This window comes from Crotalus tigris, unplaced genomic scaffold (genome assembly GCF_016545835.1).
Source record: "Crotalus tigris isolate CLP2741 ecotype Arizona unplaced genomic scaffold, ASM1654583v1 scf7180000018445.1570621, whole genome shotgun sequence".
In the NCBI taxonomy this organism is placed as follows: domain Eukaryota; kingdom Metazoa; phylum Chordata; class Lepidosauria; order Squamata; family Viperidae; genus Crotalus; species Crotalus tigris.
Genome location: NW_024097006.1, coordinates 1,239,938 through 1,267,429, shown reverse-complemented (window position 1 = coordinate 1,267,429; position 27,492 = coordinate 1,239,938). Strand labels below are relative to the sequence as shown.

Sequence of the window (27,492 nt, the reverse complement as noted above, 5' to 3'; positions counted from 1 at the left end):
ATTGAATGGTACAATTAAACTCTGCCAGATTCAGAAAGAAAATCTGAAGAAATTGTAGAGCTGAAAAGTATGCATATCTCTAGAAAGATATGCTATCAGTACTGGGGATAAAAGGCTAATGTAAACATCATAATTGCTGTTTTAAAAATAAGTTACTCAAACAAAGATTTATTAATCAAATCATACAGAAGCATTGTATTATTAACATATGATATTTTGCATTTTATTATACATTTTTTGCCATCAGCCTTTTACAACTTCACAACAGCCCTGTAAGGTAGGTAGGAGACCATTTTCTCCATATGACCAATCAAAGGACTGAGAAATAGTGGTTTAATCAAAGACTAGTCATTTGGTCCATGGCTCAGCCACATTTTGAACACAAATGTTAAGCTTTTAGTGAAATTTCTTAGTTTTCTCAATTTTAATGCTGCTTAGAGGCTGGCCAGTATAAGGGACGGAAGTCAAAGAACCCATGAGGGTTTGGCAGGTGCATATGAACTGGTTTTGTTTTTTAAAACAATATACCATAAAAGAAATCAGAGAGCAGCTCAATGGATCAGAAACAGGAAGTTAAGTACCATTCTTAAAGATTCTGTTTTCATATTTCATACAGTTATATTGAATACTGATTTAAATTCTCTTCCCCTTCTTGTCCCCATTTCTGGGTAGTTACCTGAATAGCTACTCTTGCTAAACAGTGTGTGAATGAATAAATAAATGAATGAAATGTGTGTGTTTGTTGTGTGTATGTGTGTGCGCGCACACACACACACATACATTCAACTTATTGCAAAGTTTCTTTCTTTTTTGCCTAAATCAGTGGTTCTCAAACCTGTGGGTCGGGATCCCATTTGGGGTCGAACGACCATTTCACGGGGGTCGCCAAACAACACAGTCCGCCATTTTCCCCCCCTTTTCCTTAGCTGTGCTACTCCCTTTTATTCTATTGGCTTTTGACAGCCAATAGAATAGACTCTCTTGAATAGAGTCTAATTCTATTGGCTTTCAAAAGCCAATAGGAATTGTCCAGGCTGTCTCTGCCTTGCTGAGCCCGCCAAAAGTCCCATTCTGCAAACGGTGCTGCACCAGTTGAGTAGTCCTCGACTTACAACCGGTTGGGGGTCACGGCATTAAAAAGGTTGAGAACCACTGGCCTAAATAGAGAGCAGGTTTCTTTCAAGAAAAAGACAATGGAAGGTCATTTTGGAAATGTTCCTGCCTGCTCTCCGTTGTTCATTTTTTTTTAGCCAAACATTATTTCACTTTCCATTCTGTCTTTATTTTATGCGAAATGCATGTCATCTCCAGAAAAAAAAGTTACTTGCTACCTGTGCCTTCTGGCTGAACTATAGTCTGCCAAAGACGTGCAGATTTGTAAAGTCTTTTCACTATGACCCATTCCAGCTATCACTAATACCACATTAAAAGATCGAAGAAGACATACAATATACAGCGATTGTGAAATGGCATGAACAGAGATTAACATTGGATGTGCTGTGGATTGTTTCTGGGTCTTTCAGGAGGGTGGTTTTTGTTTTTTTGTTTTTTAACCTCACAACCTCATGGGGTAACCGCGTAAGCTGAGGCAATATACTTTTTGCCATCGTCATCAGTGGATTTCTCCCAAGTTTGGATATTCAGATTGTGGCCTCCAATTTTCAGATGACACCTGAAAGACAGAAAACTGGTATATAATCATCTTTCTAGATAATTATTGGGAATAAACTACAGCTGAGTCAAATTACTAGCTGAATCAAGCCTTACCATCAACAATTCCACCTGTTCTCTATAGCACCACCTTTATGAATGTTGTCTGGTTCAGCATTTGGAAACCTCTTCATGAAAAGTATGAATTCAGAAGATCTCCCATGAATAAGATTGTTTATGGAACAAACCTTCATAAATTGCTTGAATGAACCCAGTGATGCGATTCATGCCTTGAGGCTGCTAAATTCTGCAAAGCGTACTATGTGGTACTCCTAAATTGTGAAGGTTATTTGCCTGAACATTACTGGGAAAATTCAGAATTTTTACTCTACCTTGAACCAAGATCATCATCATCATCATCAAGTTGGAAAGGACCTTGGAGGTCATCTAGTCCAACCCCCTGCTCAGGCAGGAAACCCTATACCATTTCAGATATTTTAATGGCCATTACTTTGCTCAGACTTTAATTTGAAGGCTAGGTCTACTACCATCTATTGACTAAGATAGCTAAATGAAACCTTTGTCTTCAAAAGTGACAGACCTTTTCATATCAGATGTTAGGGAGTATACAGTAGATGTAAGAACGTTGTTATTTCATAACCCTGCTTGCTAGCTCTGCTCCTGAGAACAATTGAATGGATTGAAGCATTCCTTTCACTTGGAAGGAATTTCAACCAGAATGTGAATACTTTCACTTTTGATACATGGGAATTAGCACATCAAAAACATGCATTGGCTTCCAAACCATCCTTTACTGGCACTTCTTCTTCCCATTTGAACTGCTGTGAAAATAACTCTTGGCCCTAACAATATACTTACACTTTTCCAGGCCGAGCAATGAAACACAGGGAATAGAGTCCGAATTCAAATTCAGGACTGCTTCCAATAAAAGCACTTCCAACCTCTTTGTAAAATCCATCAAAGCTGAACTGCATTCCCAGCACATCTGGATATGAGGTCCACTAAAGGGAGGAGAGAGAAAAAATATGCTGGAAATTTTCCAAGAGCTTTGATCTACAGTGTTTGCAACAATAAAATATTTCCAGGAAGAGTTTTTCATTGTGAAGCCATACAAACCACAAATTCCTATACCCAGCTTGATGAGATCTGACTATTTGTAAAGACTAGTGACATATAAGAGGGATACCATGTTCTATCAGCAGTGTGGGGCAAAGAAAACACATTGGTTCTTCTTTTGTGAGAAGGGAGGAAAATATTTGTCATATGGCAAGTAGCGTTCAATGTTTGCTCCCAATAACCTCCCACTGGTACATAATGCTGATTAGTGGTGCCACCAATGTTGTTTTGTATGCTCTTGACTAAAGATCAGTACACTCCTTCTATCTGAGATAACTGTCCTCATTCAATGGGCATGCAATTTCTGGCTGCACATGGAACAGTGCGGGAGGGATGGGACACCCGCTTAGCCAGTTAGGTCAACCAAATCAACCCTGATAATCAATGGGGTGACAAATGTCACAGCAGCAATTCAAATAAGTCACATGATGGCCTATGCCTAAACCAGTCCAAGGAAAGCTCAGGAGAGAAAAGTTCCTAAACTATTTATTTTTATTTTATTTATTTATTTTATGAGACTTATATACCGCTTTAAGTGCAAGCACTCGCTAAGCGGTGTACACCAGTAAGCATTGTATATATATATACTTACATTGCCCCCAACAATCTGGGTCCTCATTTTACCTACCTCGGAAGGATGGAAGGCTGAGTCAACCTTGAGCAGGTGAGATTTGAACCACTGACCTGCTGAACACAGTCAGCTAAAGTGGCCTGCAGTACTGCACTCTAACTGCTGCGCCACCTCGGCTCTTCTCAAACTCTCCTCAACCCTCTAACTCTTAATCCACTTGGCTCATAATCTAAGAGTTCCAACATAGTCAATGGATATTAACATGTGACCATGGCCAGCCCTACCACTAAACAGAGATAACAACATGAACATGGAACAAAATAGTTATTTAAACATATTTCAAGTGTATGTGAGTGGATAAAAGTACACACAGTCATATATACAGGAGCAGATCTATTTGTAGGGTTATCTGCCTATCAATATAACATAGCCAAGCATTACACCTGGACTTGGTGAGATGGGATGGCATTTATGATTTTATCTCAGCCTCGTTTTGGGCTAGTCCCCCAAGTAACTAATACCCAATATGTTCAAGCTCCTTGCGATAATCTAGAAATCATCCCATACCGAGATGTCATCTGGTTTTGACTTGCCTCACCAATTGGCAATGCAAAAAAAAGTGTTTGCCCAAAAGAAGGCTCCAATGGAAGCCCCTTATAGGTCTTGCTGTTCGATATCTGAGCCAATAGCAGGGGAGAAAAGCTCAGATGGACTGGGGAAAGCGGTAGCATGAAAGTCCAGCTTAGTAGAATTTAAGGGAGAATTTTTATAAAATGTTTTATAGATGGCACCTTGACCCACAAAAAATGTCTTTCATGTACCCGGACTTACAGCCTAAATGATGGAGATGTGGTTGTTTAGATGCCACCTATTACCACATTTGGTGGTCGTGCAGAGAGATAAAAGCATTTTGGATTAAGATATGGTGGAATATCCAGAGAATTTTTAGAAGGAGGGTAAAATTTACTCCGCAGTTATTTTTGTTGGGTATAGTTACTGATTGTGATACAAAGGAGGTTATATTGATGTTAAATTTGATTACAGCCGCAAGGCTGTTAGTAGGACAATATTGGAAGAAGGAATCCTTGCCTACACTGCAGGAATGGTTTTTTAAAGTGTCCTATTTGGCGGAAATGGCAAAGATTTCGGCTTTTTTAAAGGAACAAACGCAAGAGAAATTTCTTGCTGTTTGGGATAAATGGATAGAATTTATACAATTTAAATTGGATATAAAAAAATATCATATTGCTTTTTCATAATTCTTATTTTTATATACATATACATATATTTCAGTCTTATTTTTTTTCTTTTTTATATATATTTTTTTTAAATTCCTTTTTAATTAAGCCTATATTCTGCTCTGGGAAGCTCAGGGGGGAGAAGGGGGGGTGTTTTGGGGGGGGGTGGGGAAGGGGATGTTATGTTTAGTTTTTTGTACATGTTGTTTTCTGTTTTTGTATTGTTATATTTTTTTCTGGTTTTTTGTAAAAACTTATAAAAATTTTCAATAAAAAAAAAAAAGAAAGAAAGTCCAGCTTAGTAAAGAAAGATGAGACAGCCTGTGAAAAGGGGGACTTGAAAAGGCTGGTGCAGTGGCGGAAGGAAGGAAGGAAGGAAGGAAGGAAGGAAGGAAGGAAGGAAGGAAGGAAGGAAGGAAGGAAGGAAGGAAGGAAGGAAGGAAGGAAGGAAGGCAGGCAGGCAGGCTGCTATATATTCTTAGAGAAAAATCAAACTATCATTTCTTTGGAAAGGAGAAATTGCTGCTGTGTCCCAAAAATCCCTAGAAAAATCCCTAGGAGTGAAAGAGGAAATGAATGAAGGCTCCAGTGTTGTTCTCATTAGTCTTAAAGAGCCCTTTCTTCATTACTAAGAGAAGAGGGAGTCCACAAAGAAACATCTAAGATGGACTTAAATCATTGCATTCTCTGGAGGCTTGAATCCAGTCAAAGACTATTTTTGTGACAATGTGTCACCAGCCACAGCTGGATAATTATGTATAAGTTGTTTCCTTTTCTTTCTCCTTCTTCTTCTCTCTCTTTTGAACCACCATTTTTAATAACATATTTTCTGCAATCTGTTTTAGGCGGGGGGAACAGGCATTCCTTTTGCCCAAAAGCACACACCTCCCTGCTAACCATGCTGAGATACACATCCATATATCTGCAACATTGGGCTAGAATCTTGCATCCATAAAATTAAAGTTAACCATTAATATACTTTCATGTATACTAATATACTTTCATGCTTTTTTTTGCAAGAGGGTTTTTTAAAGGACTTTTCTTATAGTAGTGTTGTCATAGTTATGATACTGTTTTTTCATTAGAAACAAATCCAGATGATCCTGCCTTTATAAAATACTAAAAACAGGAAGAAACCTGAAAGATACCTTGTTAATGAAATGCCAATAGATAGATAGATAGATAGATAGATAGATAGACAGACAGACAGACAGACAGACAGACAGACAGACAGATATGGATAGATGGATGGATGGATGGATGGATGGATGGATGGATGGATGGATGGACGGATGGACGGACGGACAGATAGACAGACAGACAGACAGATAGAGATAGAGATCCGTGTATTTTTTTCTACCCATATGCTCCATATTTAGCAACAGCCTGGCATTACAACAATATAACTGGTGCTATTACTACTGTTATTATTTTTCCTCTGCTTCCATTATCCCAAAGAATGGCAGGCCTACATAATATTTGCATAGTCGTTTATACCTTAAACAAGGAGAATTTGGCTTTATTGAAAAGGGTATGTCCAGTCAATAGCAAGGGATGTTGGTAATCATAGCTCAGCATTTCACAGAGAGATCAAACAGATGCATAGTATGCCTACGGTATTTCATCAGGGAATGTGCTGTGACCTTTCTTCTCTTCCCCAAGTGGGTTAATTTTTCTCCAATAATGGAAGAGTATTCATTTTCTCCAGTGAAACATACCGGACCATCATAGCTGTGGCTGAAATAATCAACAACACCCTGTTTCTCCAGAAGGTAGAAACGAATCCAGTTGTGGAATCCAGATACTTTTCCGTTTTTGATTTCTCCTAAAAAGAACCATAGCCATAAGAACATATTAATTTATGTTAACAACAAATTATAAGTCATAATTCCTATACAAAGAAGATTTATACAATTAACAAAAAGCTTTCCTCCATCCTATCAATAAGAAAAGCCTAAGAAAACTGTTCAGGTTTGGAATTCTTCCAAGTTCTTTTGGAAATGGAGGAGAAGTTTACAGAGTTCATTATATTACGATGGAGGGATAAATAAGAAGGATGATAGTAGCAAAAAGGAAGACAAAGGCAAAGCTTAATGGAAAGTTTAAATGAAACAGAATCACCAAAAGATATGATGGTTGGAAATTCAGAGAAATGTAGCTCAAGAAACCTAAGGAACTTCTTGAACTACATAGACCATTCTCCCCCATGGGTGAGCCTCAACTACATTGAGTTCAGACGCAGATGGATTGCACTACAACTGTATTTTAAGGAACATTGAGGGAGGCAAATAGGGAATATCTTTAAAAATTAATACAAATCAGTTTCTGTTGGCAAGGTATTCATCCCGCCAAGGTCATCAGCTTCGCTTTTAGCAGACCTGTCTTCACTTTGCCATAAACCTCCAGCTTTTAAGGGGGGAAATGTGCTAAAGCAATATCGCATAAACAAATTGTGGTTCAATTGGTAGTCCTCGAGTTTCAACAACAACCTGGACTGAGAACTCCCTCACTAACTGATGAAGTTGTAAAGTGCAATATCATGTGATCATGCTGCTTAATAACAGCAATCCAAGGAATCCCAATTTATAACAGTTGTGAGCTAGCCAAAGTTTACAATAGGCTGCCACATAAATCTAACAAATAAATAAAGACCTCTTATGATCATGACTTGCAACTTCCTGTTGGCTTCCCCATTGACTTTGCTTGTGGGAAGCTGGCAGGGATCACCCTGATTGCAATCACGTGACCATGGGATGCTGCAACAGCCAGAATTTCAAGAACGCATTGTGAGTCTCCCTCATTCAGCTCTGTCATATCTTTGAGTAGTTGCTGAATGAGTACTCATAACCCGAGGACTACTTGTAATTAAATGTATGAAGGAATATCAGCTTGTTTTAATTAAACCTACCTACAAAGACATGTTCAAAACCACTGGAGTCATTATCATTAACATCATTGCGTCTGGAATAAAGACCAAACCATATCTTTTTAAGATCCTCAACAAACTCTGCTTCTGTATCATAACGATCTAGGATGGAGATACAGATGGATGGCAAACAATCATTAATTTCTTGTTACATGAAGACATCACAAACAATTCTCACATCATCCCAACAATGCTCTATGGACCAGAGATATTATGAAAGAAATCCAAAGTAGATATGTCTAATAGAGATGGGAAGAAGACTGGGAGAAAAATGTGCTCTTTGAAATTGTCAATAACTTTCACATTAATTCTGTAAATGTCTAACTTGTTTGCTTTAGGAATCATAGTTTTATAAGAGTGTTGTGAATCATTTCATATGTTACTTTTCTCAGTCACAAAACTATTTCCAGGAACTTCTGAGAGGATGAAAACTTTGTCTATTCATACACACATTCAGCAAAAACAGGTACAGCTTCCATGTGATACAATATTATATTGCAAAGGAAGAAGTTTGACAGTGAAACCAGTTTTAAGGAGGAATTGAGGTCTCCCCACGCTAAGCATAATTATATACTAAAATTGCAGCAACCCTGGTCACATTGTAGGTTTTAGTGAATCCCCAAGAGAATAGTAAGCACATTTCTAGAAAGATATGTTTAGTTTTGTACCATGTAGTCCTTGGAATTAAATTTGATTGGGGCTGCCTAATATTTCTTCATACAAATGTACACTCTACAAAATCTACATGGGATAACTTTATTTGGATTTCTCCACTGAGCAGAAGATTGAGGTTGACCACTTCTATGGTTCTATGATTCTGTATAAAATCACGTTGATTATCTCTCAGTTACCAAAGACTTACTTTTGCTGTGAAGAAACTTATATAGCTCTTTCATGACCTCGGTCTTCATGATATCCTGAAGGAAAATGTCTTGTTCCTTTATCTGTTCTTTTGTGAATTTCTCCTCTGTCCTAACATGTGCTTGATAATTATCCAATAGCTTGATGAAACTGGCATAGGTTGGCCTTGAGAAGAGTTTCTCATGGTTGACATAAGTGAAGAGCCTGCCCAATGAAAAACCATTTGGTGTGAAGCTGGTCTACAGTTTACCACAGGCTCAGGATTCTTCCCACACTCCATAACAGATTGGAAGAGTGATTTCATTCATAACCTGTGGCGTAGAGCCTCTTGGCTATGTGTGTGGGACAGGCAGCTATCCCGTTGCGGTACACATAGCCGTGATGGCTTTCCTACCACAGAATTATGGTACTGAGAGCCACTCAACCTCCTTCCCTAGTTCTGCCAAGCATCCATGGACATATCTCCTTTCAGGATCCATTCCAAGTGGATCATAATTAGTCAATATTTTGCCTTAGATAAAAGACAGAGACAATTGGTTCTTCCTAATCACCTCAGCTTTGTCTGATGTGGATTTTCTAATATAGCAGCCCCTAGGTTTGAACCATTTTTTTCCTACCTGAAAAAAACAACATTTTGTCATCAAAACTGGGCTCCTCCTTTGACTCCTATGCTCCTGGAATATATTACTATGGTTGAATGAAGTTAAATATCTAATAAGTATAGTATAGCAAGCCATTTATTGATATAGTCATCAATAAATATTTCCAGCTCCAAATTTAGAAACAAGAATGCTAAATAGTTATTTTTCCATCTCTGGAATTTTGGTTATCTGTAATTAAGGGTCTACCATTCCAATTGCCTATGTTCGCTTTGTAGTTTACATTCCAATAGGTTAAACTCACAGATCTGGGGAATTATTTTCATGCCCATTTGTTTTGGAAGTGAAGTATTGCTTGTTCAGGATAATGTCAGACTCCTCTGCTCTATTGTGGTCAGTCTGGTAAATCTTCTCTGATGCTTCTTGTAGTTCTTCATCTGTTATAGTATTGCCTCTGTATGAGAATCCTTCTGATGGAAAAATAATGATTTTAGCTTAAGGTCATTTGAATCAGTCACTTGGCAAAGCTGCTTAAAATGGGCAAAGAATGCTATCCACCCACGACAATTCAAAGATTGCAGATAAAAAGCTTCTGAAGAATTTTAAATACAACTTTGAAAAGTATACAAGTATACATATTGAGAATGCATAGCTGAAATTATTTCTGATTTGTATCGGTTTGTCATTTCATTTCATATCTACCTCTGAGCATGTTTTATTTTAAAGTGTAAAAATGTTTTAATTTCAGAAGATACATTACTAAATGTAGTTATCTATTAAAACACATCATATATTATCTGTGTTTTGTTTTTAAATAAAAAAACAGTATCATAAGATTTATATTCTGATGAGCACCTGGTTGTAAGAAATGAAGATACTGAGAGTGCAAAGTGGCAAAGATTAAATAATACGATGCATTCACACAGCAGCACAGTAGATTTTGGGGCAAATTTATTGAGTAACATTAGTGGTTCAGCTATTCATGTGCAATCAACACAAAGATTATTAAAGCAGAACAAGCTAGAATGTGGATGATTACTTTATAATGTACACAATGTGTCTTGTGTGCAAGACTTAATTCTACTAAGGATTCTGTCTTTTTCCTAAGGAGTCTACTTTGGCTTTATCTTTACAGCTATTTGGTGAGATAGTTTAGGCTAAATAACAAATAACAAAAGAGACAACCGGCAGCAATCCTCATGAGTTTTATGGCTGCAGGGGATTGACATCTGGCTCCTCCTTTTTCTGTTCTCATACTAGAACCCCTAGATCATAAAGCAGGAAGGATCCAACCTGACTGTTCCATGTTCTGATCACCATGGAGAGCTCCGGGTAGTCACCTGGCAACATCTGAGAACTTATTCAAACCCAAGTAGAGTTGACTGTGCTTTTCTTTGAATTTCCTCATCTTATTTCACAGCAAAGTCTACCTAGAGCAGTGGCTCTTATACTGTGGTTATTTGTACCTATCCTAATGGTAATCAAGTCTGGGATTGCTGCTTTTGAGACACCTGTATAAAATAACAGCCTATTTTACTTTGGGGTTGGTTTTTTGGGGAGAGGGGGTATTAATGACATTATTTACAACAGGGAAAAGTTTAAAATAGTTGGATAATAGAATCAAATTATTTAAGAACCAGTCATCTAGAAAGACCCCAAAACTTGGGATTTATGGATGATGAATTGGAAAAGACTCATGATAAAGTGGTACTGTATATAGTAAGTACCTCTTGGATTCAAGTATACATTGGACTTTAGTTTTCTGTTCACTGTGGTTCCTAGCGGTGTCAAAAGATCCAAATGCTTCTACCAATATATTGTTAGAGGGGAAGCATGTTTTAAAATCCTTTTTTAAATGTAAATTTTCCTGCAGAATCCTTAAAATTAAGGGAACCAAGACCATATAGGCACATGGATGAATTCAGTTATATAACTGCTAATGTTTGATTGAAATTATAGGCAACTTGTTATCTTCACGGTATTTTGAACACAATTCCTATAAACGCCAGCCTGCAGAGCCAATTGCAAAGGGTGATAGAACTGTCATCCAAAATATCCCTATTTTGACCAACTATTACAAATGAAATTATTTTCAGTGAAAAGGAAGTGGTTGCTGCCACTAGGTGTCAGTGAAGAGGAAGTAAATGTTTGTTTTAATTGCAAGAAATAGATCTGGGGAATGTCTCTATCATCACTGAAGTACAGTATACAACTGTTGGTGAGCTAGCAATTACTATTGATAGAAGCAGTTTCTACTCCCTGTAGAAACTCCAGGAGCAAAATTAAGCAACTAAGAACTATTTGGTAGAAGAGGTAGGGATGCTGATTGGCTACGAATTCCTTTATATTAAGAGCTCCTACCCAATCAGCTCAATCCTGCCTTCATTACCTCCTCAAAGGATTCACCAATAGCTCTATGGCTTTAGCAGTTAGCCATTTTCATTGCACGTTTCATGTAAAGATGAAGAGAAGGTTCCAATACTTGCCCTTTTCTTTGTCATCTGTGGTACCTGTTAAAGAAGGAAGAAATCTTCTGGTCACGGAGAAGCACCAAACTTGTCATTTATTGCTACAGATATAGCTTTCTTGCCAGTAAGGGAAAGATGGCTGCAACTTCCACCTATCCCTTTTGGATTTTTGCATATCATCTGGAGGAATATTTCCATACTTTCCAATTTATTGATTCCCATTGTTTGTGCTCACCAAATGCATCAGTTCTTAAGGCCATGTTGGAAGTCAGCACCCACCCACCCTCCTAGAGAAGGAAATATTTTGGAGGGATATTAAAAAGGACAGAATATTATATTTCCCCAAAGGAACAGGAAACAACTCCAAACACAAAAGCCCAAGAAGTTATAAAAACCCTCCACTCCCTGTTCCATGTGGTCAGCTTTCCCAGAGCCACATTTCTGTCTGGTTCTGCTCTTCAATAAACTACAACCTTCTTTCCTAAATCACTCTCCATTTTGTTTATTCCCAGCTTGGCCTGGACCCTGATGAAGACTTTTTCTTTCAACAGATGCAACCAGCAAGGAGTGAGGCTGTGGAGATACTTTGCATTAGGAAGATAAACCCCTTAAACTAAGCTAGAACTAAGTCTAGACATTTTCTTCCTCACCCCCATACTCAGCTATGACATATTGTGAGGGAGAGAGTTTCCTTAAATGCCATGATTTGGTGACCTGCTTGCCCCCTACCTCCAAGATATCCTTTTCCTTGGCCTGTGGCTCCAAACTTGTTTGGCTTCTCCTGGGAATCACCTTTCATATTTTTGCACAAAAGCCTGATGGTTTTATTTTGTTTCTTTCTAAAGTTGATACGTCACTCGTCAATGTTTCTCAGGATGGCTGATTTTGTTTTGTCTTCTACCAGTGATGAGGCCCAACCAATATTTAAGAACCCAACCATATTACAGGTCAGTTGCCTTGGTAAAAAAATGTAAAATCTCCTTTGTGTCAAGTTCAACACTAGATGATTTCATGGCTCTATTCATGCAGCCTTCTTGGAAGCAATATAGAAATGACTGGACACTGCTTTTTTATTTTTGCATTTTTTCCTACTTCCCAATCAAGCCTATATTCCTGGGATTCTCTGGTGGTTTCCCATTCAGATACTCAATCCTGTGTAACATCCAAATGCAGCAAGATCATGCAAGGGCTGCCATTGCTTAGATCCCATATGTGGATGAAAACACCAACCAGATTGATCAAATTGCATGGCCGGGTATGAAAAACAAATCCATTGAGTCCAACTGGGTCTGGTTTCTTTCCAAATATATCTGTGGCTCCAGAAATTTGTGGAGGCCCTAGGATCCCCGTCCCTTGGCCACTCTGGTTTATTGCCCAGAGTATTGGCAGAGGCAATATCAATAGCAACATCACCTTCAAAAAAATCTAATATTCCTTCCATGACATTTTTTTCCTCACAGCACCAACATTCTTGTTGTCTTCTCCCTATAAGTCCTATGTGGTACCAGGGATATCCATAGGGTTAGGGTCAGAAAAATCAAGGTAGGGGCTGCCACCGTTGCAGTTGAAGACCTTTTTGCGTCATGCAATGCACATGAAAGGGAAGGAGTTTTAATTGTATGGTCACAGGCACCATCTTGATTTTTGTGATCTATGTCTACCCCATAGACATACCGGGTGACCACCCATCTAGACAATCAAAGCTATAATGTCCACACATTCTTTTAAGTCTGAGAGAAAGAGAGAGAAAAAGAAAGAGAGGGAGAGCAAGGAGGGCAGGCAGGTTAACTGTTTAGGTGTTGCCCTTTTGAACTATATATTCATTCAAAAAAGTGTCACCCTCAGGTTTTCCTAAGGAGGCTTACAATAGATTAAAATCAGCCAATGAAATCCCAAGCACTTACAATATAATATCATAACATGGCAATGTAACAACAGTATCTAGCAAACTCAGGGTGTTAGTTGATTCAAAAACTTGGCACAATCAAAATTGATTTTCCTGGTAATGAAAAGACCATGAATTGCTAGTTGTTCCTCATTTGACATTTCAGTGTCCTGTTTTGCTTTGCATCCTCAAAGACAACAGCTCATTGATTTAGGGATGGACACAACAGGAAGAAAGAAATTTTTCAGCAAGACCAACAATGCTGCTGCTGAAAAAGTCCCATGAGTGGAGTGATCTCTTGAGGTCTTCTCTTGGCACTTAAATGAAGTAGAAGTGTACAGAGGCTGTTTGGCTTTGACATCTGGGAGTTATTTGGGGTCTTCCTGGATTGAAAGGCTTCAGACATGCACCCTAGAGTCCATCCTTCAAAATGGGGTCTAAGTTGGCAAAAGAAGGGACCTAGTTTAAATAGCCTAGTAAATCCCTTCTTCCATTGGTTTGGACTCACATGCTTTCTTTGATTGGACACAAACAGTTGCAGCAACAAGAAGCAACATCTCAAATTTCTATTCCATATTATGTGTCTCCAATTTGACGATATGACCTTAATTATTTTAAACAAGGAATTATTATAAAACATTTTATCTTATCTCTTGTTAATCTACACAAATTTGGAGAGTATGGATATGCATGAAGACAGTCACTTTTTCTATGAGGAGGGGTGTATTAGTTGTGTGTGTGTTTGTGTTCAATAGAGGGCAGTCGGCTGCTAATCCTGGCTAATTTAAAAAAAGATAAGTTAGGTCAGACCAGGGTAACTAAGATGGGTGACAACCAGTATACCAAGTCTTTGGCTAGATTAAATGATTTAACATGTAAAAAAAAAAAAAAACAGGCAATGTGTAAACTATTTCCATTCTGATCTCAGGACAACTAATGTATAGTAGTGACATCCACTTAGTTAAGCTTGATCTGAGAATGTTTTACCTGTTTTGCAGTGGATGTGGTAATCTTCACAGCAATTCTGATTTTGTTCACAGTTGGTGTCACAGTGGCACTCATCTTCCCGGTTATATTTTTCATTACATCGTCCTTTGCAGGAATCTGCAGGCCCATACAAAGCTGAAAAGTAGAAGTATATTGGGAGAGGCAAAATAATTAGCAGGGCCAGGATTAGCAGCAAATTGGAGCAAAAAAAGATGATCATGATGCAGCATTTGAAGGCTAATGGAGGGTCTCACTCAGCTAGCAGCTGGCTTCAAGAACATTTAGGTGCTGTTCTTTGACTAGTGTCCTTTGAAGGGGCTGCCACAAAGAAGAGGGAGTCAAGCTATTTTCCAAAGTGCCTGAAGGCAGGACAAGAAGCAACGGATGGAAAATAATCAAGGAGAGAAGCAACCTAGAACTAAGGAGAAACCTCCTGACAGAACAATTAACCAGTGGAACAGCCTGCCTCCAGAAGCTGTGAATGCTTCAACACTGGAAGTTTTTAAAAAGAGACTGGACAGCCATTTGTCCGAAATGGTATAGGGTTTCCTGCTTGAACAAGAAAGAGATAGCTGATAATGTATCAAATGGATTTCCTCAAAACACAAAGCTTGCACACACAAAAAAAAAGACTTCATCATTCTTCTGGAACTAAGTGAACTTCACCTTCTATTGCTAGTGGCTTACTTCCAAACTAATTATACCAGGGAAAGCAATCATAGAACTCTCAATCTGGATTGGCCGGAAAAGGGATCCCAAGCAAGATAATATATATATAAATAGAAGAGAATATATGTAACCCGGGGTTAAACTATGCAGTCCTTGGTACTTTCTGAGCTTTGATATTTGCTTGTGGTTGTTTCATTATTTAACTAGACAATAGCATCAGTTCTAGTGAGTGTGGGGTTTGCTCTTTGTTTATATACAGTAGCTTATCCTGCCCATCTTGGTGTGAGTGTGGTTTTCTCCTTTGTAGTTTCTTGACTAAGGTATTGTTTTCTGCTTGATAGTTTGTTGTCTGCTTAGCTGAAACCACATTCACTGGCATTGATGATGTTCACTAGTCAGGTAATGAAACAAGCAAATAATCAAACTCAAAGCACACCAAGGACTCTACAAGAAAAAAAAGTACTTTCTACATTTTTCCATGGAGAATTGCTATGAAAGTTTCAAAGTTGGGAAAGTTTTCTAAAACATTGGAAAAGCCAACTATTTTCTCCTTACTTTCCTTTCCTCATCTCCCTTAGTATGTTATACATGCCACAATTCTATCGTATACATATCACCTTCCTATGTAACAAAATAAACACTTCTCTCTGTATTCATTTAATGCATTACTTGTGGATGTTAAATATTACATAATACATAATATTAAACTCTTCCCATTGTCTCCCCTCATATTTTGAAAGTTTAATTCAAAAGCCCAACCTTAGAGCAGTTAATTTCAATTCCAAGAAATGTGATTTATGGTTTTCCACCTCTTTAAATCTATGAGATTTCACTTCTTATTATCATCGCTTTGGTGGTGATTCATATTTCATAATCAACATTGAACACTTAGCAATCAGTTGCCAGATCAACATGAAGCAGAATGATGAAAGAAGCACTTGTGCACTGCAGCAACTGTGATGGCTTATTAATCATCTTGAACAACTTGGCCAAGTGTCAAGTAGGATCATTAAGCCATAAAAGTGTTTTGAAGGTCCAAACTGGGAGTGAGAGAGAGAAGGTAGTTTACTTCAGACCATTACTCTTGGGACATCTAACCCAGATTACATCTTCCTGTTGGATATAGTTTCTGCCAGGACTGTGTGATCCTTCCTATGTAAGGAAGTGATTATATTAACCAACTTTATCTGACCTAGAAAACTAAGCAGCCTACTTAGAGTTTAGATACAGAAAATCCCAAGGTATTCTATTCTATTCTATTCTATTCTGTTCTGTTCTGTTCTGTTCTGTTCTGTTCTATGATGATGATGATGATGATGATGATGATGATGATGATGATGATTGATCATCGCACAGTCAGCCAGATGTTCAGACTGGATTTGGCATTTTGTCTACCTATCGAGTCCTTACCTAGGACCTGGGATAGGCAGATGTGGATGTTTGATGGTATTACAGATGTTGTCGCAGGATGGAAGCAGTTCCTAGTAAGGCCGCCTTTTGCAATTGACTAATAGCGAATTTGTCAATGCCAATGGTGTTCAAATGGTGCTCCAATTGTTTTGGGATTGCACCCAAGGAGCCTATGACTATTGGTACTACCCTTGCTTGCTTTTGCCACAGTCTTTCTATTTCTATTTGTAGGTCTTTGTATTTTGTTATCTTCTCCAGTTCTTTCTCTTCTATTCTGCTGTCTCCAGGCACTGCCACGTCCACTATCCAGACTTTTTTGTCTTTCTTATCGACAATTGTTAAGTCTGGGGTGTTATGTTGCAGGTGCTTGTCTGTTTGAATTCTGAAGTCCCAGAGCAGTTTAATTTTATCATTTTCTATGACTTTCTCTATTTTATGATCCCACCAGTTTTTGCTTACAGGCAAATGATATTTTTTGCAGATCTTCCAATGCACCATTGTTGCTACTTTGTCATGCCGCTGCTTGTAGTCAGTCTGTGCAATCTTCTTGCAACAGCTTACCAGGTGGTCCACTGTTTCTTCAGCTTCTTTGCATAGGCGGCACTTACTGTCTGTTGCTGTCTTCTCAATTTTGACTTTATATGCATTTGTCCTTAAGGCTTGGTCTTGTGCAGCCAGAATTAGTCCCTCGGTCTCTTTCTTCAATTTTCCTGCTCTTAGCCATTGCCAGGTCTTATTAATATCTGCTTTCCCAGCTATTTTTTTTAATGTATTGGCCATGTAGTGCTTTGTCTTCCCATGCCTCTATTCTGTTCTTCATTTGGTCTTTCTTGTAGGCCAGTTTGGTCTCTCCAGTAGTCAGTAAGCCTTCCTGATATACTAATTTCAGTGCATCTTCATCATTGTTCTTCGGATATTCTTCCAAAGCCATTTTTTCTTCTTCAACCATCTGATGTACTTGTAGTATTCCACGCCCACCTATTTGCCTTGGTAGATAAAGTCTGTCAATGTCATTGCGTGGATGAAGGGCATGATTCATTGTCATTATTTTTCTGGTCTTCCTATCCATTGCTTTTAGTTCTGCTTGAGTCCAGTCCACTATTCCAGCTGTGTACCTAATGACTGGGATTGCCCAGGTGTTGATTGCCTTTATGGTATTTCCTCCATTGAGTTTGGACTTTAAGATCTTCTTCACTCTCTTGATGTATTCACCTCTAATCTTTTTCTTGACTTCAGTGTGCTTGATGTTGTCAGCTTGAAGGATACCCAAGTATTTGTAGTAATCTTCCCCATCCAGACTCTTAATGTTATTTTCGTGGGGCATCTTGATTCCTTCAGTTTTCATTATTTTTCCTTGTTTGATAGTAAGTGTGGCACATTTGTCCAAGCCAAACTCCATTACAATATCTTGGCTATATATACGGACAGTGTTGAGCAGCGATTCTATTTCAGATGATGTTTTTCCATACAGCTTCAGATCATCCATGTAAAGGAGATGGGATAGTCTGGCAGATGTTTTTGATGTTTGATAGCCATGTCCTGAGTTATTCAGTATTGTTGACAGAGGAAACAGTGCAATAATAAATAGTAATGGTGATAATGAATCTCCTTGAAATATTCCTCTCTTGATATTAACCTCTCCCAGTCTCTCACCATTGATCTGCAACTGTGTCTTCCATTGTGCCATCGATCTTTGCACAAATTTTCTGATGTTTCTACTGACTCCTGTTATTTCTAGGCACTTGATTATCCAGTCATGTGGCAGAGAGTCAAATGCCTTTTTATAGTCAATCCATGCAAATTCAGGTTGGTCTTCCTTTTCTTGCAGTTTTCCAAGATCATTTTGTCTATTAGGAGTTGATCTTTTGTTCCTCTGCTATTGGGGCGGTTTCCGTTTTGCTCAGGTGGAAAGAGATTGTTTTTAACTAGATGCTGTTGTACTGCATCAGCTACCACACCAGTTAGTAATTTGAAAGTTGTTGGTAAGCTGGTAATTGGCCTGTAGTTGCCTGCTGTTGCCCCTTTTGCTGGATTTTTCATTATTAGGTAGGTTTTCCCAGTTGTTAAGCCACTTTTCAATTTCTCCTCCTTGTAGTATATTGTTGAACTGCTTGGCAATGAGTGGGTGTATAACAGTTAGATGTTTCAACCAAAACCCATGCAGTTCATCTTCACCTGGTGCTGACCAATTTTTGATTTTCTTTGCTCTTTTTTCTACCATTTTTGTTGTTATTACTAGTTCTTTCATTTCAACTTCTGTTTTATTTGCATCCACCTCTTTTAACCAAGCCGCATCCTTGTTGTATTTCTTTGGGTTATCCCATATCTGCTTCCAGAACTGCACTGTTTCTTCCTTGTCAGGTACTGACTGAATCATTGAAGTTTCTCCATTAATGGATTGTTAGAAACGTTTCTGATTGGATTGAAATTGGAGGTTCTGCCTATTATTATTATTATTATTATTATTATTATTATTATTATTATTATTATTCCTGTAGCTGCCCATCTCAATAAATGACCATGTTAACCAAATGCACTTAATTTAAAGTCCCATAAGGATCTTTGTGCTTTCTTTCTTTTTTTTTATTGAAAGTTTTTAAATTTTACAAAACAAATCCCTTCCCCAGACCCCCCCACCCTCCCATACCCTCCCCCACCTCCCCAAATCTCCCATACCCTCCCCCAACCTTCCCAGAGTTGAGTACAGGCTTAATTAAAATTTTTCAAAAAAAACCTTAAAACACATATAAATCCTAAACAAATCTAAATACATTAAATTAAACAGATAATCTTCTCTAAAAAATAATAATTACAATCATTAAACATGTTATAATATACTCTAAACATTTTCAAATATCATACTTATATTATTATCCATCATTGTTTATAAACTCCCTCCAAAACACAAATTTAAACATTACTTTCTTTAAATATCTATACCTACAATATAAAATCTAATCTCTCCCTCTTTCTTTATCCTAAAACACAAAAATAAACATATAAACATTCATTATACCATTAAGACTCAATACTCTTTTGAATACTTAAACTAAATACTTAAACTTAAACTTCTTATCTAAAAGTTTCATTCAATCTCTCTCCTAACAAAAAAAAAACTTGAAAGACATATAATTCCTAAACAAATCTAAATACATTTAGTTAAACAAGTTATCTTCTCTTAAAAATAATAATAATAATAATAATTAAAAAAACTCAATCATTAAACACATTATAATATACTCTGAACCTTTTCATATCATACTTATATTATTATCCATCATTCTTTATAAACTCCCTCCAAAACACAAATTTAAACATTACTTAAAACATTGAAATTCCCTTATACATTTTTAAATCTTTACCAATAACAAATTCCATCCACAATAAACACATTCCTTATCAGTCTCTCTTATCCATAAACCTCAAAAGAAGTACTTTGAAATCTGCCCTTAAAGGTAGCTCCAAAAAGTTTGTGAATCTTGCTTCTCCCGCAAACTCAGTACTCTTTTGAATACTTGAACTAAGTGCTTAAACTTAAACTTCTTATCTAGAATTTTCATTCGATCTCCATAATCTTCTCTCCAATAACCAATCCCATCCACAGTAAACACATTCCTTATCAGTCTCTCTTATCCATAAACCTCGAAAGAAGTGCTTTAAAATTTGCCCTTAAAGGTAGCTCCAAAAAGTTTGTAAATCCTGCTTCTCCCACAGCAGGAACCAATACTTGTGGGGCTTCCTTAATCTCCTTCTTCTGTTGCTCTTTTTCTTTACGTTTATATGTTGCACGGGTTGTCCTCTGCTCCTTCATCTCAACTTGTTGAGGCCCCTTGAACTGAGATTTCCCATTTTTCATTAATATAGGCTCTTCAGACTGCAATTCTACCCTTAAAGGTTGCTCCAAAAAGTTTATAACTCTTACTTCTCCCACAGATTCAGAAACCAATACTTGTGAGGCTTCCTTGACCTTCTTCTGTTGCTCCTTTTCTTTACAGTTATATGTTGCTCAAGTTATCCTCTGCTCCTCCATCTCAACTTGTTGAGGCCTCTCAAATTGAGATTTCCCAATTTTCATAAGTATAAGCTCTTCCGACTGCAATTCTACCTTCTTTTCTTCCAAAGCTTTAAACGTAATAGATGGCGATGAACATACCCCCAGGACCGAAGTATAAAAGTCTTTTGCTTTAGAAACAGTATTAAGTCTATAACGTATCCCCAGGTAACTCACCACCATTCCAGTCGGAACATCCCATCTGAACAAGATTCTTCTCTTTTTAAGTTCATCTGCTAAAAAAGCAAACTCCTTTCTTCTTCTTAAAATTTTAGATGGGATCTCCTTTAAAATTATAACATCTTGTGAAGCAATTTGAAACCTCTTCTTATAAAAAGCTTGTATAATTTCGTTGCGCAGGGATCTTTTCCCAAAGTAAATTACCACATCTCTTGGCAAATTCTTCTGCTCTGCCACCACAGAGTTAACTCTAAATGTTTTTTTCAATTTCACTAAGTATTTCCTCTTTTTCTCTATTCAAAATCACAGCAAAGTCCTTTGCAACCATCTCTCTCAAATCTCCTTGCGCAGACTCTCTCAAGCCTCTGATTCTTAAAGCATATTCCATTTGTCTATATTGAAGCATAAGAATCTCATCTTGAAAATTTTCCATCTCTTTTTCCATGCTTTCAAATTTTCCCTCCATCAATTCCACTTTTACTTCTACCTCTTCTACGCAAGAGTTCAGCTTTTCAAGAACAGAGGCAACTCCTTTTAAAGCCAAAACTATCTCTTGCCTCAAAATCTTATTATTTTCCTCTAAAATCTCTTTCATTTCTCCCCTAATTTGAGATATAACATTTCCCATCATATCTTGCAAATCCTTCACCATTGTTGACTGTACCAAGGAAGAGGGTGAAGCTATTAATTTAGGTTGTTGCGCTGATGATAACACCGAAGAAGAAACCACCTTAGGAGCTGTAGGAATTACTGGACGCTTTGAAGCCATCTTAAAAAAATCTTTACTCCTTCTTAAAAATTACAAAAATTAAACAAAAGAAAAAGAGAGATTAACTCCAAAAAATCAAAAAATCCTTCAAAAGGAGATCATTATAATAAAAAGAAAGGAGTTAAAAAAAGAAAAAGGGAAGAAGAAAAAAAAAAGATTAAATAGAAAAAATCCATTCCATTTTTTAAAAGTACAAAAAACTAAACAGAGAAGTTAAGCAAAAATAATAATGCTTCTAAAATCCAAACCCAACATCAAAAAAACATTATAAATAATCAGGTCCACATTCCATTCCAATCATTAAAAAAAAAAGAGGAAAGGGAAAAAAAACCACCAAAAAGCCTGCCGATCACCATTCTACCTTCCCAAAGGAAAAAAAAAACACCGAAAAGCCTGCCGATCGCCATTTTACTTTCCCTTTCAGCAAAAAATAAAAAATAAAAAGAGGGAATATAAACGTAAAAGTAAGTCTTTAAACTTAAAATCCAAATAAAATCAAAGAAAGCAAAAGCTAAATCCTCTAGTCAACTCTGTCCGCTTCTAAGAAAAAACTCACCAGATCACTTTAATCGCGGAGGTGGTTGCAGCGGCTTGTTTTGTCCCTAGGGACAAAAGCAGTTGGGAAGCGGAGACAGTCTGAACTCCATGGGAGCACTCTTTTCACCCCCCCCCCAAAAAAAGCCTTGGGGGTGCATAAGAGGCTCTACCACTATTCAGACAACTCTCTTCCCCCCCTTTGCCCGGGAGGGGGATTTTGAACCACTGAACAGCTGATGTCCGCTGTTCATAGCGATTCAAACACTTACCCAGGAGGATGGCTACAAAGTGGCCGCCATCGCGCGTGCAGATCCACCGGAGATGTTTGTGCTTTCTTTAGAGAAAGGATGTGAAATATTGCATAATATCATACATCATTAAATATATACTGAAGCATATCAGTTTTTATGATACCTGTTCAGGATTTTCCAAATTGTGTAATGTTATCCCCCTTGGATCAGTGCAGACAGAGTCCAGGGGAGATGTGAAGAACCTTTTAGTTCTATTGTTGCAATAAATCCACCTTTCCCAAACTTTCATTTTATTGTTTTCATTGTTCATTTGTTTACATTTTCATGTTTTGATTATTAGGGAAGGTGTGTACATTAAGACTACACTAAAGCTGGCTGGGTGACTTTGAACCAGTCATTCTTTCTTTGCCCAACCCACCTCCCACCTCCTACTATGGGGATAATAGTAGGAGGAAAGAGTATTAGGTATATTCGCTACCTTGAGTTATGTATAAAGTAATAATGATGGAATAAAAATCTAACAATTAAAGAGAGGTGGGATGACAAACATTTAGGAAATACTTTCTTAGTCTGTTGTTTATCTACCTCGGCTTTATTATCTGTACATTATTTTTTGCTTTCTTAAATGTTCCATGTTTCTCTAACTTTTTTAAACTAAATAAAGTTTTTAAAAGGGAAATCCCAGGGCTATTGCATATGTTGGAAAATTAAACAAAAAACACAGAAGACAGCATTGGCAAACCATCCCAAAAAAGTGTGAGCTTTTCTAGCTAAGTAAATTTTCTGTTTCTAGCTAACTCCTTAAAGCAGGGGTGTTAAACTGCCGGTCCGTGGGCCAGATGCGTCACAAGGAAACCGCGCCCACCCCATTGCCAGCAATGGGGAAAAAGTTCTGATACGTCGCGCGACATCACATGACATCGCGAGTTTGACATGTCTGCCTTAAAGCAAATAAACACACCCTGCTGCCCCAGGCAGCTATTTTCCTACTATACCCCCCTTTCAAGCTCTTCTTCTAGGTTTCTAGCATCTCTGTGCCACAATGAGCTTTTGCGGTTCATAAACACTTTGACAGCTGATCTGTCCATTATCAAAATCAGAAATTGCAATATGAAAAGTACCCCCCCCCTCATAAGAGGGGGCATCCATCCCATTGCATAGCCTAGGTCAGAGAAAGAGGTAAAGGGTCTGAACATTGATTTTGCTAAGATTCAGGTTTAATACACAGCTGTCACTGGAATCCTATCTTAATCACTTCTTAGCTTTTGTACTATAAAACTCCCAATCAGACATGCCTGTTGAGCTGGTTCCAGTATAGCCTGCCAGAAGAAGCTTGATACATCTGTATTTCTTGTTTGCATCCAAAGACCCGTTGGACACCTCTTTACTCATAGTTTTTCATTGCTGCCATGCTTCCACCCACACCAGCTACTTTGATTTCCACCCTGTTTTAGTTTGAAGGAAGAAAATGTTACAAAATTGTTGCTTGAAAATGCCATTGACTCAGCCTAATTCACTGAAGACTAATAAGGAAGATACGCTGATTTGCCAGTTTCTGTAGGTACCAACTGTGGCTTTCTGTGAACATTCACATGCTGTTTTCTTAATCTAACATCCTAGGAGAACATTTTATCACTGCATAGATCAATAATCATTACTTCAAGGAACAACCTCGCCCTCTTACCTAACATGTGATTCCTATAGACTATGTCTTTGGAATTTCCTACCAATTCCAACAATATAATCCTCAACAAAAATAATAGCTGATTTTTTTTTAAAAAAAATTACAGTTGAATTCTGCAGTACACTACAAAAAGCTAAGACATTTTTATGGTCAGAAAAGAAATCAAACTATTCAAAGCTTGCTTGAGAAATTGTGTGTATGTATGGGAGGGGGCATTCTGGATTGTTCCATTTGAGGCAATTCTGTTTGCTACCCTGTTCTCAATATTGTCCTTGACAGTCATACCATACAGGTAACCCTTGACTTACAACTGCTTGTTTAATGATGATTTGAAGTTACAACAGTCCCAGAAAGAAGGATAACCCATCCTTGAAATTGCGACCATTATCCCACCCCCACGGTCGTGAGGTATTTGGCAATCGGCTCACTTTTATGATGGTTGCAGAGTCTTATGTCATGTGATTACAACATTCCCAGCTAGTTTCTGACAAGCAAGTCAAACCACAAGGGAGCAAATTCCAAGTATGACAGATACGGCAATGACGCGCAAAGGTTTCTTTCTTTAATTAATCCCTTCAATATTCAGTCCATTTTGCTCATTATATCAGCAATTTGGGGCAAGACTGTCCACCTTAAAATGTAACAAGAAGTTGTTTTTGGATCTGAAGAATGGACGAGAAGCAAGGAAAAAAACTAAGGGAGTCCAGCTGCCTTATGAAAAGTACCTTTGGGACAATCATGAACTGGATGACTGAGAAACTCCATAGACATGCATGATCTACCATGTTCTGAAACCATTTTTACAAGGCTACATATCCATAGACTTGTCTTCCTTGAAAGGGTAATCAAGGAATCATAAATTATAAGAACTGAACAGATTCTTAATACATTCAATCCTATTTTATTACAGGGATGTTGCAATTATGGCATCCTTAATGAATGTCAATTTCTGCTAAAATTTCTCCAGTGAAAGTGTTTTCCGATCTAATTCCATCTCTCACAATCTACAATGAGGGCTCTTCTTCCAGTAAGCTATGGTAGTAGTAAGAGAACTGACATCAGGTTACCACTCCCAGTCTGTGGTACAAGCAGTTTGATACTTTCCTGAATCATAATGAAGCAAAAATGTGATATAAACATGATATATAGATATAAAAAAAATTCTTTCCCAAAGTAAATTGAAAATTCTAATATTGAAGAATTTTCAGAGGCCTTAAGAAAGTGTAGACTCATATCTGATCCTAAACATATCTGCTTAGAATTGGAATTTATTTATTTATTTATTTATTTATGAGACTTATATACCACTTTAAGTGCAAGCACTCTCTAAGCAGTGTACACCAGTAAGCAATGTATATATATATATATATATATATATATATATATATATATATATATATATATTACATTGCCCCCAACAATCTGGGTCCTCATTTTACCTACCTCGGAAGGATGGAAGGCTGAGTCAACCTTGAGCCGGTGAGATTTGAACCGCTGACCTGCTGAACACAGTCAGCTAAAGTGGCCTGCAGTACTGCACTCTAACTGCTGTGCCACCTCGGAATGGGCAACTATTTGATGGCCAAAGGACACATTAACTTTCTTTGGGTAGCTAAAAACCCTAAAGATTTGGAGCCACATAACATATTTAAGCAAACCAGTTTGGGAAACAGAGAGTTGGGAGTTAGGTGGGTTTAACCTGATATGTTTACTTTAGGATTTGAATTACAGATATCCTATGTTTCAGGCCTCAAAGTGATGGAAAACCTTGCTGTTGCTTTTCAGTAGTCATGGATGTGAGAAGGATTAACATCAGAAAAAGGGCTCTTGAGACAACGTGGTGTTCCTATTTTAGATATAAGACTGATTGAGCTTAGAGATATCACATAGAAAACATAAGTTTATATTTTCAAGGCCATGGTTTGAAAGCTGGAACGTCAGAAACATTGAACAATGAAAAAGAAATCATGCTGGACCACAATGAGAATAAGTCATTGATTCTTAGATGAGGTAAAATCATACTGCTCACTGAAAACACTAATAATGATAGTTCAGACACATCATGGAAAGTTGCAAGTCATTGCCGAAGACCTGACGATTGGAAAAGCAAAAACAATAAAAAAGAGGCCACCAGAAGAGAGGGTAACAATATCATCACAAGAACTCAAAAGGACCAAAATGATGTCCTTCTAGTCAAAAAGACTGAGAAGCACTGGGCATATTTGTTCAATAACACAGGCTTTGATCTCCAGGAGAGGTATCAAACCAATTGTTTATTGCTAAAAAGATATTTAAAAACAATAAAAACAACTATTTATAATATATATATAATACAGATCTCTGTCAAAAGTTTTATACAGGATGGAACTTTGGATTCACTGAACATTCCTATGGTTCACCTCTACCTCATTTCTTATGATAAGTAAAAGTACACCTAGATGTATGAGGCGATGGGCATTATTTCAAAAACCAGCATGCATGTTACCTGGACTTGAGTTTATTACTGTGAGTTCATGGATAATGTGACAATATATAAATAAAGCAAATAATTTTAAAAGGTGGAAATTACAGCCCAATAAATACTGTACATCTGTGTGTGTGTGTGTGTGTGTGTGTGTGTGTGTGTGTGTGTGTGTTTGAGGGACTATATGTGTGGGTTTCCACTGAGGGAAAAATAACAAAAGCAACAGATTTGTGGAATCCTTGTTGCTCCTTGATCTTGGTTGTTTTCTTGCAGACATTTCTTTGCTCCCTGTTAGGTGTTGGCGAACCACTATACATAAATAGAGAGCAAACACCACTCCCTTCTAGCACTGAAGATGTTACCTAGTTGGGTAATGAAACAACTCAAGAAAATAACCAAGCTAAGAGACTCATCAATTCAACCCTGAGCTACAAATATTCTCTTCTACTGGCAACAGACTTGATTGGGTTACAACAAGGTTGTATGATTTGTAATAGTGGTAAATATATGTAGCTCGGGTATAGGATGAGGGTGAAGGTTCATTCTCCGAGCTTGTTGTATGAATCAAGCTGAAGAAATGTTCCCCCTTCTAAGTCCACTTGATGACTGCAAGAGAGTGTTGACATTCATGCATACCTCATCCAATTGTAGTGAATCTTTCCTATTACTCAGCATCAGTTTCCTACCATTCAACTCAATCATTTATTACAAAATCAGTACAACTGTGGCTTTTTGAACATGTCATCATAAAAAAATGTAAAAATGCAACTGATACCCGATCTACGGCTTTCTTATCTGCTTTCTCCTTTTTTGGCTTCCTCCACAGTAAATGTATCATGTATTGGCAGCCTAGTGATCACTGCCTATACATAACTGAATTCAGTTTTATTCCCGTATGGGATTAAAAAGAATGGCAATTTAAATATTTCTTCAGATTTGAAATTCCCCTAGCAAGTTCTTTCTCAGTACCGTAAAGAATCAAACCATGAAGCCACCATCTCTGGTTGCAATTCTTCTAAACAATGCATAGTCTATTTACAAGCAAACTTACATCCAGATGCTAGACCGGAAATCTCTACTAGCAGGAGGAGAAATGCCCAACTCTTCATTATCACCACAGCCCAGATGCTGTCTCCAAGAGGTACAGGAAACAGA

At 37.6% G+C, this 27,492-nt stretch overlaps 1 protein-coding gene across 2 annotated transcripts; it reads right to left on the bottom strand.

Annotated features, from left to right (window-relative positions):
• Window positions 1–1,239: 1,239 nt before the first annotated feature.
• ENDOU (endonuclease, poly(U) specific) lies at window positions 1,240–27,492 on the bottom strand. Of its 2 annotated transcripts, none has more exons than XM_039352597.1 (9): window positions 27,389–27,492; window positions 14,323–14,457; window positions 11,469–11,492; window positions 9,287–9,452; window positions 8,385–8,587; window positions 7,505–7,624; window positions 6,315–6,421; window positions 2,530–2,672; window positions 1,240–1,672 (listed from the first exon to the last, which is right to left on the bottom strand). In XM_039352597.1, the coding sequence occupies exons 1-9, from the start codon at window positions 27,444–27,446 to the stop codon at window positions 1,564–1,566; spliced, it is 1,065 nt and encodes a 354-aa protein (XP_039208531.1). In that variant the 5' UTR covers window positions 27,447–27,492; the 3' UTR covers window positions 1,240–1,563. The 2 variants fall into 2 exon arrangements, with proteins under 2 accessions (XP_039208531.1, XP_039208532.1); XM_039352598.1 differs by having other exon boundaries at window positions 9,287–9,449.